This window comes from Chionomys nivalis, chromosome 5, assembly GCF_950005125.1.
Source record: "Chionomys nivalis chromosome 5, mChiNiv1.1, whole genome shotgun sequence".
Taxonomy (NCBI): domain Eukaryota; kingdom Metazoa; phylum Chordata; class Mammalia; order Rodentia; family Cricetidae; genus Chionomys; species Chionomys nivalis.
The window spans coordinates 18889929-18907776 of NC_080090.1; the positions used below are offsets into that span (position 1 = coordinate 18889929).

Here is a 17848-nt window from a genome sequence, read left to right on the forward strand (position 1 = left end):
TATCATATTCTCATGTCACCCTGACATCCTCACCACACACTCTCCCAGCCCCCACAGTTGGTTGCTCTGTACCTGGCGATGATGTAAGACTTTTAGACTCCTCTTTCATGAGTCGATGCAGTACAGTTATTTCTGCATCCTTTACTTTTGGAATTGATCACTCGTGAAAGACCTCCCCTTAAGTGGGCTGTGATAGCTCACATTTGTAATCCCAGCACTTAGGTGGGAGGATTGTGTATTGTAGCCACTCAGGACTACCCAGTGAGAACCTGTTTCATAGAAACAAACCAGCGTCAACAAGTAGCTTGCCTTCAACACTTGTGATCCTCTCTTCCATTTCAGCTCGGCTCCTGGCTGAACTGGGATCGCAGGCGGTGCCGTTGTACACGTGACTACAGATTTGCTCGGCAGACTCAGTGGAACGGCTCGGCAGCAGCTCTAGACGCACACAGAGTGAAGCCTGTCTTCATGACTCAACTTTCTGACCCGAACAAATACCCATGCAAGTAATTAATCCTGAGCTTGTGATTTACATAGATAACCTGAATTCCCGAGAGAGAAATATAGGCAGCTTTTATTGAATATTTGAAGCATGCCACCCAAGAATTTTTAATGAGATTTGGCAGGAGTTACTTCCCCTTACCCAGCTCTGAGCCACGAGTTATAAAATCTTCGCCTTGATTATGGTAACTCCATAGTGAAACCCAAAGGTGCTTGGAAGAACATTCCAGACCTGACATACTAGTTTAGCCCCAAGGCACCAAGTGTACTGAGCACACCTGCTGTGTGTGCTCATTCTTTTCCCAGCCTTGAACTGTATGCTCATCCTCCCCAGCTGTTTGACTTGCTCGCCACTGACTGACTCTGGTAAGTGAAGGAGCTCCTAAAACTTTGGTAATTTCATTGCTAGATGGTATTTCTTTTAAAACTATTTCTTCATTATGCTTAGCAAGCAGGAATGTTTGTGGACATGTGTGTATACGGAGGTGAGAGGACCACTATGTGAAGCTAGTTCTTTCCTCCCATGTTCACAGGTGTTCCAGGGACTGACACAAACGTTTTTATCTGTTAAACTGGTCTGCTAGCCCGAAAAATTAAACCTCCTGATTCCCTATTTCTTCAGACTATTACAGAGTTGTTTTCCTCAGTCATAAACAGAATTAAGTAAGATAGAGTCGAGGATACTTCTCACTATACTCAATTCGTCAGCAAACACTGGTGACCTCTTATCATGAGCAGGCATTGTATTCAACATAATGAGTGATCAAATAGGGAGAAAATGTGATTTACTCTTTTAAGGACATCTGTATGCTGACTCATTCAGAAATAGATCCTGTTGTGTGTGATGACCAGAGTCAATCCTACCTTAAACTTATCTACACCCCACGAACACCTCAGTATCTTTACAATAACAAGGATGCTCAGACTTCTTACCATGAGCAGTAAAACCAGTCTTTAGGGGATTGGGCTTGGGAATCTACATTGCAGTCTGAACAATAGGCAACAAAACAATTGACCAAAATGCCCCAGTAAGACAGGGGACCTAGTTATATGTGTCCTTCACTGAGTCAGAGGAATCCTGGTACAGCTTGCACCTCACATCGCTGTTCCCCATGCCCATGGTCTGACTTTGATTCACGGCTCACCTCCTTTCCTTTTCCAGCCCCCACACAATGCCTAGCACACAGTAGATACTATATGATTTGGTTTTGTGAGTTCAGTTTCATGGCTAGCATAACCAGCTTTTTTTTCTTTCAAATATGCCCCGGTCTCTTCCTCTTGGCATCCATTCACAAATCCGATCATGAATCATTGCAGTGTGGCGAGCAAATAAAATGCACAAAGAAAGAGACAGATTCTCACTCGGGAAAAAGAAGTGCGTCTGCATTTCCCCTTTTCTCTGAGTTTTAACTTTACCAAATTATAAACTACAAATTTCTGGAAATTGTCTCACTGACTGAAAATGGAGAAATGGACCTGAATTTTTTAAGTTTTCCAAAACCAGAGACTTATTACCAGACAGAGGGTTATCACGGAAGCAGGCGAGAGAGACGCGGGAACTAAGAGGGCGCTCTGAGAGCAAAGTGTATGCGTTTGTAGTCTTTCAAGCTGGAACCACTGTGGGTAGATACACAGACCTTTCGGGAAGGTGAAACCGCTCTGTATGATACTGTAATGATGGATCTAGAAAACATACAATGTAAAGAGCTAACTGTACTGTCAACCATCGGGAGGTTAATCTCCCCAATCTTTTTGGTGAAATTTAGAATCACCATGGAAACAAAACTCCAGGAACGTCTGTGAGGGATTTTCTGGATTGGCTTAATGGTGGGAAAAACAACCCAAAATGTCACTGGCGTCCGTCGTATGAAGGGCTGAGGTCCTGGGCCTGAGTGAAAAGGAGGAAGAGGTTCTGAGCAACAGTGTTCGTGCTCTTTGCTTCCTGTCTCACATTCAGTGTGGCCAGCGGCTTCAACATCCTGCTATCACCCTTCCCCCACCATGATGGGCCATAGACCCAGCCATGAGCCTGAATAAACCCCTCTTCCATCAGGGATTTTGTTACAGCAAGGAGAACAGTAATGGCTGTGATAATGGACAGCAATGGATGTAACAAGTTACAGTAGGTCACATATGTTCATCAGCTCTAACAAGTTCCTCTCTAGTGATGGTGTGGGTAGCAGGGAGACTGGTAATGTGACAGAGCAGGGGGAATTCTGGGGAAAAAAAACTTCTGCAGCTCTTCTGCTTAGTTTTACTGTGAATCTAAAAGTACTAAAAATTCACACACTCACACATACACACACACTCACACAACTCAATACACCCATATATATATATGCCTCACATACATTTTTACACACATATACCCATGTATGCACACACATATATCTATGTACATATGCCCACATACACACACATACATACACACAAACACTTACACACACATATGGTCTTTCTCTCTCTCTCTCTCTCTCTCTCTCTCTCTCTCTCTCTCTCTCTCTCTCTCACACACACACACACACACACACACACACACACACACTATCCACTCCATAGTAGACCATTCCCACAAGAGGACTGTATTAATCTTACAAAAATACATGTAATATGAAATCCTGAAAAGCTGAACATTTGTGGGAGACTATAAAATAGGCTTATTCTCTGAAATAGCTGTGAGCCATTTACAGGTGATATGCCTAAAATCCCAGACTCAGGGGGCTGAGAACTCATTAGGAGATCACGAATTCCAGGCCACCTTGGGCAATTTAACAAGACCCTGTCTTAAAAAAAAATAATGAAATTGAAACAGTTGCTGGGGGAAGAAAACAGAATTTAATCCAAACATTTTAGGTGTCAGAGGGAGGGAGGAGCACGTTCTAGTTAAAAGTCTTATGGTATAACAAGATCAAAGCAGATTGGTTTCATGGAGAAAGCACAGCCTTCAGACTCAAGGGAACATGCTCTCTTTATAAGAGATCCACATGATGGGGAAATCGACCATCACTGTGTCTCTTCAGTAAGTGCATCACTAGGTCCTCCTTGCCCATTTGTCAGTATCCTTTAGTTTGAACCCAAGAAAGCCAAAGACAATGACTTACCCAAATATGGAAGTCCAAGTGTGTTATGTAAATTGCCAACTGTTCTGCTAAAGAATGAAATGAGACATCTCAAGTTATAATAGCAACATTGTAGCCAGATGGAAGTTAGACAACAGCTTAGCTCTTAGTGAGTAGCCACACCATGCCGTGCTCAACAACATGGGTATCACATCAGCAGACCATTTCATCATTTTTGAAGCATGGTAGGTAAACAGAGCAAGGACGCCCCAACTGCCCAGATGGGAGAGTTCAGGACTAAGGCATTACATAACTTCTCTGATGTCATTACAGATTGAGTAACGACAAGATTTTCATTGTATATGCTCACTGAACATGGCGCTGTGTTACATAAGGACATTGTTATACAAGTATTTATACTTTATATTGTGTATATCTTCCATTTTCTCCCTTCCTACCCATTTTACCTCTGCCCCAATCCTGGTAGTCACCTTTGTCCCCTAGGTTTGCTTCAACCTTCATGCTACACATACATACACATGCACACATGCACGCACGTATGCGTGCGTGCACACACACACACATACATCCTTATGTATCTGTATAGAATCTAAAAATCACATATAAGAGAAACATTTATTGATGTGCAAGTGATATATTGATGTAGAGTCTTTGGAGTAAACACCCAGGAGTGGTAGGGATGAGCTGTAAAGTAGACCCAATTCTAACCTTTTGAGTCCTTTGATTTCCACAGTGCAGGCTGCACACTTCCCAGAAATTCAATTCCAATCCCTCTGATTGATTCACACCTTGCTCCATACGTTTGTAAAGCCGTTACCCAGCAAATTCTTCTGAGGCCACTCTGCCCGTCACAGTGCTAGATCTGAAAGATACTACATGTGATCTAAGCAGAGATTCACCTCTGACCTGGTTTACCTTATGCAACAAAAAAAGCAGATGATAAAACAACCACCTTGCAATTAGTATCCACTGGTGCGAGGCATTGTAAGAACAGGAGAGGAAGATGAGAGCCAAGGGCAGAGGTGGCAGGCGAAGGGCGTCATTTAAAATGGGGGGGGGCAGTAGTGGTGCATGCCTTTAATCCCAGCACTCAGGAGGCAGAGTCAATTGGATCTCTGTGAGTTCGAGGCCAGCATGGTCTACAAGAGCTAGTTCCAGGAAAGGCTCCAAAGCTACAGAGAAACCCTGTCTCAAAAAACCAAAAAAGGGGTGGGGGGATCTCCTATAAGCATATATTTGAGCAGAGATCTGAAGGAAGTGGGGAAATTTCATGGGGGACATACTTGTCACATGTGTTTACTGAAGTATATAGCTCTTTCTTTTGAGACTTTGCTTCTGTTGGAGGGTGTGTCATGGCCTACATATTTTAGACTTTTTTGTTTCATCTAAAAATTATCATCAGTGATTATTATCACATCGGTAATTATTATGAAGTGTTCTCAACTTGGTGGGAGTAAAACCTGCTAGACTGGAATGAATTTAATTATGTCCTCAAATGTGACAAGATATGGTAAAAAATATCCTGGCCACTGAGAGGAGGGTGGGTGGGTTTGGCTTCAAAACTGGAATGAATTGAATCACAGATGGGGTTTCAGGATGCTACAGAATAAAGATAGCCAGTATCATGGCTGATATTTGTTTTCTCCACTGTGTTTATTCTGATAATTCAATAAGAATGTATAAAGTATAAAATTGCCTTACTCTAAAAAAATTGTAATTTCTCTGTCTCTCTCTTTTTCTCATGTGTGTATGTGCATGCACAGGTTGATGTTGGGTGACCTTTTCTTTTGCTTTCCATTTTTGATGTTGAGACAGTGTCTCTCAGTGAAGCTGGAGCTCTCAAATTTAGCAAGACTGGATGGCCACTAAGGCCCAGAGACTGTCCTGTCTTTGTCCCCTTACCTCTGGGAATTCAGGCTAGAAATGCTGCTCCTGGCTTCTTATATGGGTGCTGGGGCTCAAAAGCAGGTCCTCATGTTCATGTGGCAGTCACTTTACCCAATGAGCTACTTTTCCAGACCACAGTTTAGTTTAGTTTAAAAATCAATAAAAGTCCCCCATAGTCTTCATTTTTTTACATCTTCTGGTCTTCCAAAATCCCTTCAGAATGTCCATTAACGTCTGGCTCTAGGGCTTCCTAGCTCTGGGTTTCACGTTCTTTCACAGCCCTCCCACAAACTGACTCCAGGATTATGACAGCAGCATCATGTGTACCTCTAATACTATTGTACACATTAAGGTTCTCCAGTAGAACAGAACCGACAGAATCAACAGATGTTGAAAGTGACTATTAGAGCAGCATGATGTGGGTGGTCCAACAATGGCTTCTTCACATTTAAGAGCTGAGACATTAGTGACTGCTCAGTCCTTGAGGATGGATGCCTCAGCACAGCAGAGCCACTGGTCTGTGGTCTATGTTGGGCAGCCCAAGAAGATAGTTTTCATTTGACCAAAGGATGGCAGTCATAGAGGCAGCGACAGTGACCACAGTAGAAGCAGCAAATGCAGTCTGGAGGTGAAGGCAAGCAGGCGCAGAGCCTCAGTTTCCCCACAGGTTCTCCTTGTATCTGAGATGCCACTGGAAGGGGGAGCTTACCGTATAAGAGGGTTGTCTCTGCCATTTAACCTTTCCAGGAAATACCCTTAAAAACACACCCACATGAATGCTTTTTAGTTGGTTACAGATCTGGTCAAGCCGATGACCAAGATCAGCCATCCCAGGTCCACTATTGAAGCCTTCTCTTCTCTTCTTTACCATCATCATTTGGCACTGCTTAGCCACCACCTTGGGGAGAGACCCGAGGAGACTGAAATGACCACAAACATCCCAGATGAAAGGGAATTCCATGCAGTTCACCCTTCAACTGCTTTAACAAATGAACAGAATCTTAAGGATTGAAAATACTAAATGTCTTGAAAGTTTTACAGATTGGAAGGCTGAAGTGAATATTTTGGGACCAAAAGCAGAGGGGCAGCAGAGCCGGCTCTTTCCAGTGGTTTCAGGAAGTGTCTACTTGCAGGCTTTTCAATCTTCAGAGGTGCACCACATCTGCACTGGAAGCATCTCCCTGCAGCCTCTGCTTCTGAGATCAGATCTCTTGCTATTGACTTCGAAGTTCTTGTCTCTCTCTCTTATGTGAGCTGTTGTGATTAACTTGGGCTCACTAGATAATCTCCATACCTCCGAATCTTTAATTGGATCCAAGGAGTACCATGTCATATAATATATTCATAGACTGTGGACTGGGGTATGGAAATATTTGGGAAAATAATTCTGTATATCCTCCATAGTGCTATTTTGGTAGTGGAGTGATGCTTTGGGAAAAGTAGACTAACAGTTGTTACCATGGCAACACTTTTATTACTCAGAGCTCAGAATCATTGCCTGAAGAAGTTCAGGTTAGATAATTCTCACGTTTCAATTCTGATACTTTTCCCATGCTTTATGTTAAAATCGGATTCATTATCACTCATATTTCAATGCTTTCATATTTTTTTAAACATGTACCTCCACTGACTAACATTCTGTTAGCTGCTAAGCAAGACAGACATTGTGAAGGGCAGATTCTATCAGCCTGTCTTCAAAACGTCTCTTTTTTTATGTTGGGTAAAATGTTATGCTACAAGCTGAGAATGCCCAGAGGCGTTTGGCCACCATTTTAATTTAACCCTTCAAACATGTGGCTCCATGACCTTGAGCCCCAAATTATGTTTGTTATTTTTCCTTGGATTTTTTTAACCTTAAAATGAGCATGTTCAGGAATGTAATTTTTTTTTTTTTTTTTTTTTTTTTTTGCAGTTTGCCCAGGCACGGGCCATCCCTAGTAAATATGTATAGGCCACCTAAATGACATACCCATGATCTTTTAGTTTAATTGCCTGATCCCACCCTAAATCTTTCCCACTCCTTTTTGTGTTGGCGGCAGTTGTTTTGGCTTCATTATCACCAAGAGGAGAGAGAGCCCATGGTACTTGGTCTGCTGACAGAAGACACAGCCCTCACCTCAAAGGAAAAAGAGTTTATTCCAGTACCAAACATAAGTGACCATGGCTGAGGAACACAGTCAGGCCTCTTCAAATACCGTATTCCAACAAGGCAGCAATTTCATAAACTTTTATAGTAACAGGGCAAAGAAAGCCATAAACTTAACCCGCTTTTCAAATATATTGGTAAGTACACGTGCTGAGTGGAAATGGCTCTCATAGGCTCATTTATTTCCACGCTTAGCCCTAGCTGGTGAAATTTCTGGAAGGATTAGGAGGTGTGGTGTCGGAGTAGATGTGTCCTTGTTGGATGTAGTGAGAAGGAGCGGGGCTGCGTCCTGCCACCCGGTTAGCTTTACCGGGAATAATTACATGGAAACTGTATTCTTTTAAACATTGCCTGGCCCATTAGTTATAACCTCTTATTGGCTAGCTCTTACATATTGATCTAATCCATTTCTAATATTCTGTGTAGCACCACAAGCTGGTTTACCAGGAAAGATCTTAACCTGCATCTGTTTGGAGTGGGAGAATCATGGCGACTGCCTGACTCGGCTTCTTTCTCCCAGCATTCTGTTCTGTTTACTCCACCCACCTAAGGGTTGGCCTATCAAATGGGCCTAGGCAGTTTCTTTATTAATTAACCAATGAGAGCAACAGATTAGAAAGAAATCACTCCCACATCAGTTGGAGGAGGTATGTCAACAGGAGTGGGCTTTGAGGTTTCAAAAGCCCATATCAGGCCCAGTGTCTCTGCCTGCTGCCTGTGGATCAGGATATAAATCTCTCAGCTACTGCTCCACTGCCATGCCTGCCTGTTTCCAGCCATGATGACAGTAGACTGACCCTCTGCTGCTGCAAGCTGGACCTCAGTGAAATGCCTCCTTTTGTAAGAGCTGCCTTGGTCATGGTTTCTCTTCACAGCAATAGAACAGTAACTAAGACAGTACACCAGGAAGGCAGGTCACAGTTTTAGGCCTTGGGTGCTATCTGACAGCATTTTTAGCCTTTTGATTGGCAGAAACTAGGGTTTCACTGACACATTCCAAAGGATTTACCCAATGGTTACAATAGACATTGAGTCATGCATAGAGGGGGCAATAAATGTCTACTAAGGGAACTAGAGATGTCCCCAAGATAATTTGACTCTGGTCTTAACTCTTCAGCCCCTCCATGTCACTGACATTCTCGTTAATCAATCAGCTTTTGTAGTCACAGCTTTATTCCGGGAATTCTCAGGTGACATTACCTCGATGAAGCAGACAGTCAGAGGCTGGGTAGGGATATTTTTCTTTTTGAATAATAATTTTCCTGGAAGATCTGAAAGCTGAAGCAGAGTAACCTTAAATTCAAGACCTCCTAGATCAGCCTAGCGAGACCTCATCTCCAAACAGCCCTTGATGTAGCCGATTTGTCTAGCTTGCCAGGCCCCTAGGTGCAACTTCAAATAAACAAAGAAACAACGATAACAATCCTCTTTGTATGCACACAGCAGGACACACATGTAATTTTCCTCTTACTGCACACATTCTAATTCTGGTTGTGGATTGGGGTGAACAACAAGCAGAGGTGAAAACTAAGCATCACTAAGCATTTGGGGGCTACTCATGCTACCAATGTCATTTGTGTCCTTGTGCCATCTTTGTTGACAATGACAAGAGATACTGCCCATTCATTAGGTGTTTTTCCATGCGTAAAGAGAAGTTGTCAAACTGGCTGCCGGCTGTTGCTTGCTTGTTGTCAGGGCTAAGGTCAGCGGAAGCCCTTGAGTAATCTCCATTGCTAGGATGACCTGAAGTAGAGGGATGTGTAACCATCTTGTGGTGTCTCATCTGGAAGTACAGAGGGAAGATGTTGTCCAGACTCTGTGGCCTCTGGTACAACAGCCAGTTCCGAGGCTCCTCTTCACTTGGGCATGGTTGGGAAGAAGGACGAAGCCAGATTGATTTGTGGAACCAAATTTCTTTTCAGGCTTTTCCTCCGTGACTGCGGAATAAATGGCACATTCATTAGTAAAAAGAGCATGCTAGACAAGCTTCCCAACTTCTCCCATTAAAGCGTTTTCATTCTCTTAGCTAAGCAGTGAAGTGACTTCAATACTCCTGTGCATCTCTGGGCAGAAGAGTGTTGATGAAAGGTGAGACCCTTGAACGGTTCTGGATGTAGCACAATTAATAAAAACCCAGAGACAGATATTGGGGTTCAACCTGAAGACTGGACAAACAAAACTGCGAGCCACTGGCTCTTACTTCGACCTCAGTCTGAAAATGGTGATCCTGCCTCCAGGAAACCTCAGAATGAGACCGAGCCTGAAACCTGTCTTCTCCCAGCTTATATTTCTCCCTAGTGCTTTGGGGGCCATCTGGAAGAGCTTGGAGCTGCTTAATGGGGTACTTCTCCATTCTAAACCCCATGTACACTAACTGGAAAGGGTTGATAGGAGGATCTACCACAAGTGTGAGTCCAGCCCAGAACAAAACAAGTTCCAGGCTAGCCAGTGCTACATGACCCTAAAAGCACTCCTTGTGACAGTGAGATGGCTCAGCCGCTGACAGCACTTTCTGTATAGACCTGAGAACTTGAGTTCTATCCCTGACCTCACTGTACAAGGTGGGGAAATGACTCCTAAAAGCTGTCCTCGGACCTCCACACGTATGCCGTGACATGGATATGCATACACGCAAAAATAAAAAATTAAAACCCATAGATAGATACATATAGACAGACATTTTGTCAGCAACATTTGACTGCTATATAAGAGACAGTAGATGAACACCATATGTTTCTGAGATATTTCTGGGATTTGGTTACAAAATCTTGTAACATAAAAAAAGGAAGAGGAGACATATGAGGTAAAGAGAAGGAACAGAAAGCTATGAGGCCCAGCCTGTCTTCAAGGGTCATTTATGTCTGGGCTTCAGTAGGTCGTGTCTCTACTCCTCTCCCTGAGACAAGATAGGAGGCCTCAGATCCCCTCATGACCTGCACCCTCCAGCACAGGGAGTATCCCCATGCTTCAGGTGTCCTGTCTGCCAGCTTCTACACTTCCTCAGCACACTCTCCCCATTCTCTGTGTCAGTTTTGTAGCACAAATAATAAAATACGAAAAACAGATATTGGGGGTTGAGCTGAAAGATCAGAGAAGCAACACAGTCAACCACTAGCAAGCTCTTACCTCTACGAAATCATCAGACTGAAAAGAGAGCCAGTTCCTGTCAATCCTGTCTTATATTCCTCTCTAGTGCTGGTATTATAGGCAGGCACCACCACCACCCAGCCTCTAAGGCTAACCAGTGTGGTTGCTGGGATTAAAGGTGTGTGCCACCACTGCCTGGCCTGTATGGCTGAATAGAGTGGTTAGCTTTGCACTCAAATCTTAAGGCAAGTTTTATTTATTAGAACACAAAGAAATATCACTATACAGTCTGAAAGAATGATTCAGACGAAATGTGTGCCCTTAGAATTTAAAATCCAGTTTACTAAGCACAGTGAAGAGAAATGAGTTATTAAGGGAAAATCAGATGCCATAGTAGAAAGGGGGAATTACTGTATGGTAAGTAGTCAGATGGCGACAATGGTACAGAGAAAAGCAAAACTGAGTAAGAAGGCTGCCATTGTTTGTGTGCTCTCAGAGGTTATTCCCCCAGGAGATCCCAGAAGCTCACGTATTTCCAAATCATGCTGTCTTATAGTTAAACATATAGGCTCTGAAGCCAAACTTCTGGGTTGAAATCCCAGGTCTGAAGTTGCCAGGTTCTTTGGGAATCTTTGATAATTGTTTATGCTTTGTGCTTCAGTTTTTGTATCTGCAAGATGGGAGTGATAACTTTAATGCATTGTTGCAAAGATGCAAGAGTGCATGCCAAATGCACAGCCTCAGACTCGGCACATTAATTGGAAGGTAAAATTAGCCATAATTGTCAATTATATCATCAAATTTAAATTTTGTGTGTGCACGCACAGAAGCACCTGGTATCTTCCTCAATAACTCTCCATCTTATTTCTCTTAACTGAACTTGGGGCTCGGCGACTTAGCTCCACTGGTCCCTTGTCCCAGCATTCTCATGTCTCATCTGTCCAGTGCTGAGATTACATCACACACCATTGTAGCCAGGTTAGAACGTGGGTGCTGGGTGTCCAAACTCAGGTGCCCATGCTCATAGGGCAAGCACTTTAGCAACTGAGCCACAGCCCCAAGTCCCTGAGTATAACTTTTTTTTTAAAAAAAAATAAAATTGTGAGAATTTCTCTTATTAGGTAGCCTATGGAGCATGTTGGCATAGATACCACCTTCAACATAACCATTTTTCTGTGACTGAGTGTTTCTATAAGTTTGAAAATAAATAGGTCACATGCCACAGATTTCAAATTCTTTATTTTTTTTTTTGACAGGGTTTTCCTGTAGCTTTGGAGCCTGGAACTAGATCTTGTAGACCAGGATGGCCTCAAACTCAGAGATCCACCTACCCCTGCTTCCCGAATGCTGGGATTAAAGGCTTCAGACTTGACATTCTTATGCTTTTTCCACATTTGAACTTTCTTGATGACTTTTTTTTGAGTCAGGGTCTCCCTACATAGCCCTGACATCCCTATAACCCACGCTACAGACCAGGCTGGCCTCAAACTCACAGAGGTCTGCCTGCCTCTGCCTGAGTGCTGGGATTAAAGTTGAGTGCCACCACACCTGCCCCTTGTTAGATTTTTGTAGCACTTAGGGATTGAATTCAGGGCCAGTTAACTACCGCTGAGTTACCAACCCATGACCTTCTAGCCATGACTAAGTTTTATTTCCATTATGCTGGTTCTTAAGACCTATGTTGTAGTAAGAAGCGGGCCCTTTGTTCCATCCTGCCCGGCTAGCTTACATCCGAAGTAATCACACAGAAACTCTTTTCATTAAATTACTGCTTGGCCCATTAGTTCTAGCCTCTTACTGGTTAACTCTCACATCTTGATTTAACCCATTTCTAATAATCTGTATGTCACCACGAGGTTGTAGTTTACCCGGAAAGATTTAGCATGTCTGACCTGGCAGCTCCATGATGGCTCTCCCTCTCTGACTCTCTTTCTTCCTCCAAAGAATTCAGTTCTGTCTTCACTGCCTACCTAAGTTCTGCCCTATCAGGCCAAGCAGTTTCTTTATTAATTAATCAATGAAAGCAACACACAAACAGAAGGACCTCCTACACCACTATGTGGCCATCTTCTTTTCTAAGCTTTGGATTTGATTAGAAAATAAACGTATACTTAATATCAGATTAGATAAAAATGTGAAGAATAAAAATATGGGGCACTAAATATATGAATTGTAGAACCAAACACACACACACACATATATATATCTTTTACTTTTGGATTACTTGTAACATGCTGTTTCATCCATTCCTTACAACTAAAAGCAATTTATTTTTTATAGAAAATGCCAATAGCTCTTTCTCGCATAATTGATAGCATGGCTCATGGTTACATCCGTAGTCCCATTCAGTGCGAAAGCTAACAAAATTATGAAGACATTTTCCATCTTGATTTAATAAAATAGCTTTTAAAAGTGGTTAGGGTTGTTGTCAGAAAGTCCATCATTGGTTAGCAATGGGCAAGAAAAGCCACACCCTGGGCTACATCTTTCTCTTATCGTTGGACCCCTACTGATGATTACATAGATGAGTGTAGGTTAAGTCAGGTCCATGGAAGCTTCTAGTGCTATTAGAATAAACTCTGATCAAGGAAATCTGAAGGGAAAGATCCTGGGCTTATCATTTAATTAGCAAGTGGTCTTTGGTATCACCTGACCAAATGCAAGATGGATTTAACATTTTCTTTTAATTTAATTGTCAAAATTAAGAGAATTCTTTATAAGAACACGTCATGTTTTTTAAAAATTGCATGCCATTTCCTGTTAACACACAGGGACAACCACTGCTGATACCAGGGCTCCCACAGCCCACAAAGGTGCAGTAAGACTCCAAAGTGAGGACAGTTACACTGCACAACCACGTTATATCCAGTTGCTTCTAAAGTCACTCAAAGAACATGTTTGGTGACACACCGGGGTAGCCTGGTTTGTTCAGGCCCACAGGTTGCATTTGGTTTCCCTCTCACTTCCTACCCAACAAACACATGACTTTAATCTTCACTGAACGGAACACATCCACATCTGGAAACTCCACGAAAATAAGCACTGAAATACTTTTAGGCTCAGGATGTTTTGGGGGACAGAGAAGCAATTAAAAAGAAAATCTGTACTTGTGCGGGGTGCGTGTGGAATTATAGTGCTCTGTGGGGTGCGCGTAACTTACTTTGTCGTGCTGAACATGCGCGCCCTTCTTCTTCCCGTGGACGCCCTCTACCGAGTCTCGGTGTGCTTCAGAGCCAATGAGCGGAAGGAATCTTAGACTCGTGGGGCTCGGCACCTGTAAACCACGGTCCAAGTTAAGTACACTTAGGGTGTTTCATTCCAGAATGTAAACCTGAGGTAGGGGTGCCACACGAGAGGTTCATCTGCTTCAAGCACACGCCCCCTTTCAGACACCCATTGTTCTTTCTCCTGCTGTTAGTTTGGTTTTTCTAAGTTTTTTTTTTTTTTTTAAATAAACAATACTTGCTTGTGTTTGGGTGTTCTGCCTGTGTACCACACATGTTCTGGGTGTCTTCAGTGGATGAGATAGGGTGTTGGATCCCCTGGAACTGGGGTTATAAAAAGTTGTGAGCTGCCATGAGGATGCTTGGTATTGAACCCAGGTCTCTGAGCAGCAAATATTCTTAACCACTAAGTCATTGTTCCAGTCCCTTACTTTTGAATTTTTGAGGCAGATTTATGTATTTCAGGCTGACCTTGAACTTTACACCTTTCTGCCTCTGCCATTCTGGTTCTGGGAATATAGGTGTGCATTAACGTATTGTTATTTTAGTGTGTGTGAGTGGGTGGGTGTGCATGCACATACCCCCCCCCACATACACAAATACACACACTCCTGCTTATGGAGGCCAGCTCTACTTTATTGACTGATGCAGGGTTATTGGAGCGTGCCAGTTTGGGCTGGCCAGGCTAGCCAGCTTGTCTCACAGAATCCCCCCACCCCCCAACCTCCTAAGCACTGGGAATGCAGGTGAACTGCCTCAACTTCTCGACTTTTCTGTGAGTTCTGAGGATCTGAACTCTGGTCCTCGTGCTTGTATGAGAAATGTTTTATTTACGGAGAGCTCTCCCCAGCTCCCCACCTTATGTTTTGAGGACCAGTCTCTTACTGAGGCTCGAGCTTACTAATACACTGGAACAGGTGGTGAAGAACCCCAGGGATTCTTCTGTCTCTGCCTCCCCAGCACAGGCATTACAGATGCACCCTACTCTGTTCAGTTTTGGGGGGGGGTGTCTGGGGATCCAAACCCAAGTCTTCGTACTTGTGTGTCAAGCCCTTTAATGGCTGAACTGTCTCCTCAGTCAATTGTTGATCACCGTCACCATCATTGATTTTGTGATCTACTCCAATGAACATGTCCTTAGAAAGATAAGGAATGCTGAAGATCTATGTTGACATTATGTTGACATATTTGGTATTTGGTTTGCTATTTCTTGGTTTCATTCACTAGTTGCTTAACACTGGTTATCTGGGGGTGGAGACTTGGACAAGAGGTTTGATGACTGTTGAGCAGACAGTAGCATAGGCACAGTGATGGAGTACCCAGTGACAATCAAGCATTGCTAGACTAAAGGAAAGGTATAGGGAGAATGTGGAGGAAGCAGGGCCCAAAAGTCTAGCACAGCCAGATCATAGAAGGTTTGCATGATACTCTAAGACATTTGGATTTTATCCTGATGGTATGAACCACTGGGTCAAAGCTCAAAGTCACTCTTTTGTGCAATGGCAGAGGTGAGCAATTCAAGCTACTGACAGACGTAACCCAAGGCTTGCCTATGACGGGGCCCGGTGTGTTTACGGAAACATCTGTGGGCTGATTGTGTCAGCAATGAGAAATCAGATTTTTGTATTGCCCTGTTACCACCCTAGTTCTAGAAACTTCTGACTTACCCTGTATATAGGCAGAGAACCAAAAACAATCCCTGCCTCTCTGTTTTCTGTCATGAAACCTTCCAAAGCATATCGGCGAATCTACAAAAGAGCACAATGATTTACTGGAAAAGGCACGTTCTATCCACCAAAAACCTGACTCACTAATGCAAGGTCTTAGGCAAGTTCTCCGTTGATGATAAACTTAGGGAAAAGGGCTACTCCAATGGAAACTTGCCTATCATGGTATCATTGGTACTGTAAACCACATATCAAAAGGAAATTATCAGAAAGCTGTCTAGTATCAGAGACTCCAAGTGAATCACATCTCAACTCAATTGATGTTGAAGCCTTTTCATTCACTGGATGAGTGAGGTGGGAAGATAGGGAGGCAAGAAATTTGCCATATTTGAGTGTTTCAAGGACTCTGAAAAGTCTTTCTAAGGATTTTAACCAATTTATTTAATATTTCAGTTATCATTTTACCTTTGGTGTGCTTCCTATGTGTGTGTGTTGGTTGTTGAGACAAGTCTCTCTTTGTAGCCTATAGGCCAACATAGAATTCACTATATAGACCAAGCTAGCCTTCTATTCCAGCATTTTTACGCCCATCTTTTGTGTTAAAATGTACGTAAGAGGGCTATTTTCAATCATGCCTGATAATACCATGTTGATTTTCAGTGACTTTCTATCAGTTCATATGACTGCCACCAGATTAGTGCTTCTGGTGTCCTCAGATTCTTTATTTAAACCCTGGGAGGTCTAAAGTGGAATCCCACAGTGCTACTGATGCACATTTACTGTGTACTAACGAGGTTAGATGTCTTATTGGCATGCACTTTTTCTTTAGTGAAATAGCCAAGCTTTGAAAGCAGTTTTTAGACTCATTTTTTCTTATTTATTTTTCGGAGGTTTTTTTCCCCTCCCATAGTCCAGATACCCACCTTTGTTCATCTATGAGTTTTCTGAAGACAGGGTGGGTTCGGACAGATGAAGACACATTCTGGCTGTGTCAAAGGCACCCCAGATGAAGAGCATTTCAGAAACAGGAAGCTCAGGAAGATGGTGAATGTGTTTGGTAGACAGAGACGCAGTAGTGGACTAGAGATTAATTCGGGCAGGTGTGCTTGCTTTATTTGTGGGCGAGTCAGAGGGAATACATTTTAACTAATTACTGATCAATTCCAGACCTTTGGCCCCACACTAATCCATCCTCTAGGATGGTTAAATAACAACAACTCACTTTTCTCAGGCTGTAAACAAAATGCGCCCGTGAATACAGAATAAGCCCCAATGATGACATCTACCACCTATTTCCCACCTTCAGCCTGGGAGTACTATATACTGACTTTCCTCTTGAGGGGAGAGCTTCTCCCGACTTACCTGGGTGCCACCAGATAATCACTTGATTCTTCCACATACAGAACCTTTCCCACTGAGTGAGGCCCCTACCCCCACCATGTGCTCAGAGAGAACCTGCCTTTCTGACTTTGATGAAGGGAGGGTACAAAAACTAAGGAATATGGGTTCCCCACCCACCTCAATCCCTTAAACACAGCTCTGGCTACACTTCACTTTCAATCCCATGAGACTCATTTCAGGATTAAAAAATATATATACACAAATTCTTATCTAGGCAGATAGGCCTTGAGCTCCACACGTGTCTGAGGATGGCCTTGAACTCTTGACCCTCCTTCCTCTACCTCCAAAGTGCTGCTGGAATTGTAGACAAGCAGCATTGCACCCTGCTCTCATTTTAGGCTTTTTTTTATTCTGACCTATAAATCTGTAAGAAAATTACTTTGCATTGTTTATGCCAAAAAAAATCCAAAAATAAAAACAAAAAACTTGTGGCAGTTTGCAAGAGTAACAACAGAAAGCTAACATGCTATAATAAGGGGAGTATTTGAATTCAAAAATTCAAAAAAAAATCTCAAAAACAAAGGTAAGTTTTGTCGTTTTAGCTACCTTCGGAGAAGAAAGAGACTTGAAAAATTTAAAATCGTGTTGCACTTCAAAGGGCTTGGTAGGTGCGCGTTTGAAAAGCAAAGACACTGAGCTCATTTTTTTCCATCTGCATATAAAAATACAAAAACAGAGTCAGGCACAAAGCTGCAACTTGCATCCCCTGCCAAATGAGCAAATATCCATCGTGTAACTGCATCCTTCCCCTCGGCTCCCCACATTGCTGACTTTCATGGCACCGGTCCCAATAACACTGACACTCTAACTAATTCTTATTCCATTTTGCTTCCTAGAACTCCCTCTAGGGAAACT

General features: G+C 42.9%; 1 protein-coding gene across 1 annotated transcript in view; it reads right to left on the reverse strand.

The window, feature by feature from the left end:
- Positions 1-9470: 9470 nt before the first annotated feature.
- Wdr64 (WD repeat domain 64) overlaps positions 9471-17848 on the reverse strand; it is a 99963-nt gene continuing 91585 nt past the window's right edge. Inside the window, exons 25-28 of the mRNA XM_057770768.1 lie at positions 17540-17645; positions 15593-15673; positions 13862-13975; positions 9471-9551 (exon numbers count right to left, since the gene is read on the reverse strand). Coding sequence (XP_057626751.1) covers positions 9471-9551; positions 13862-13975; positions 15593-15673; positions 17540-17645 — 382 coding nt within the window. The remainder of the gene's footprint in view (positions 9552-13861; positions 13976-15592; positions 15674-17539; positions 17646-17848) is intronic.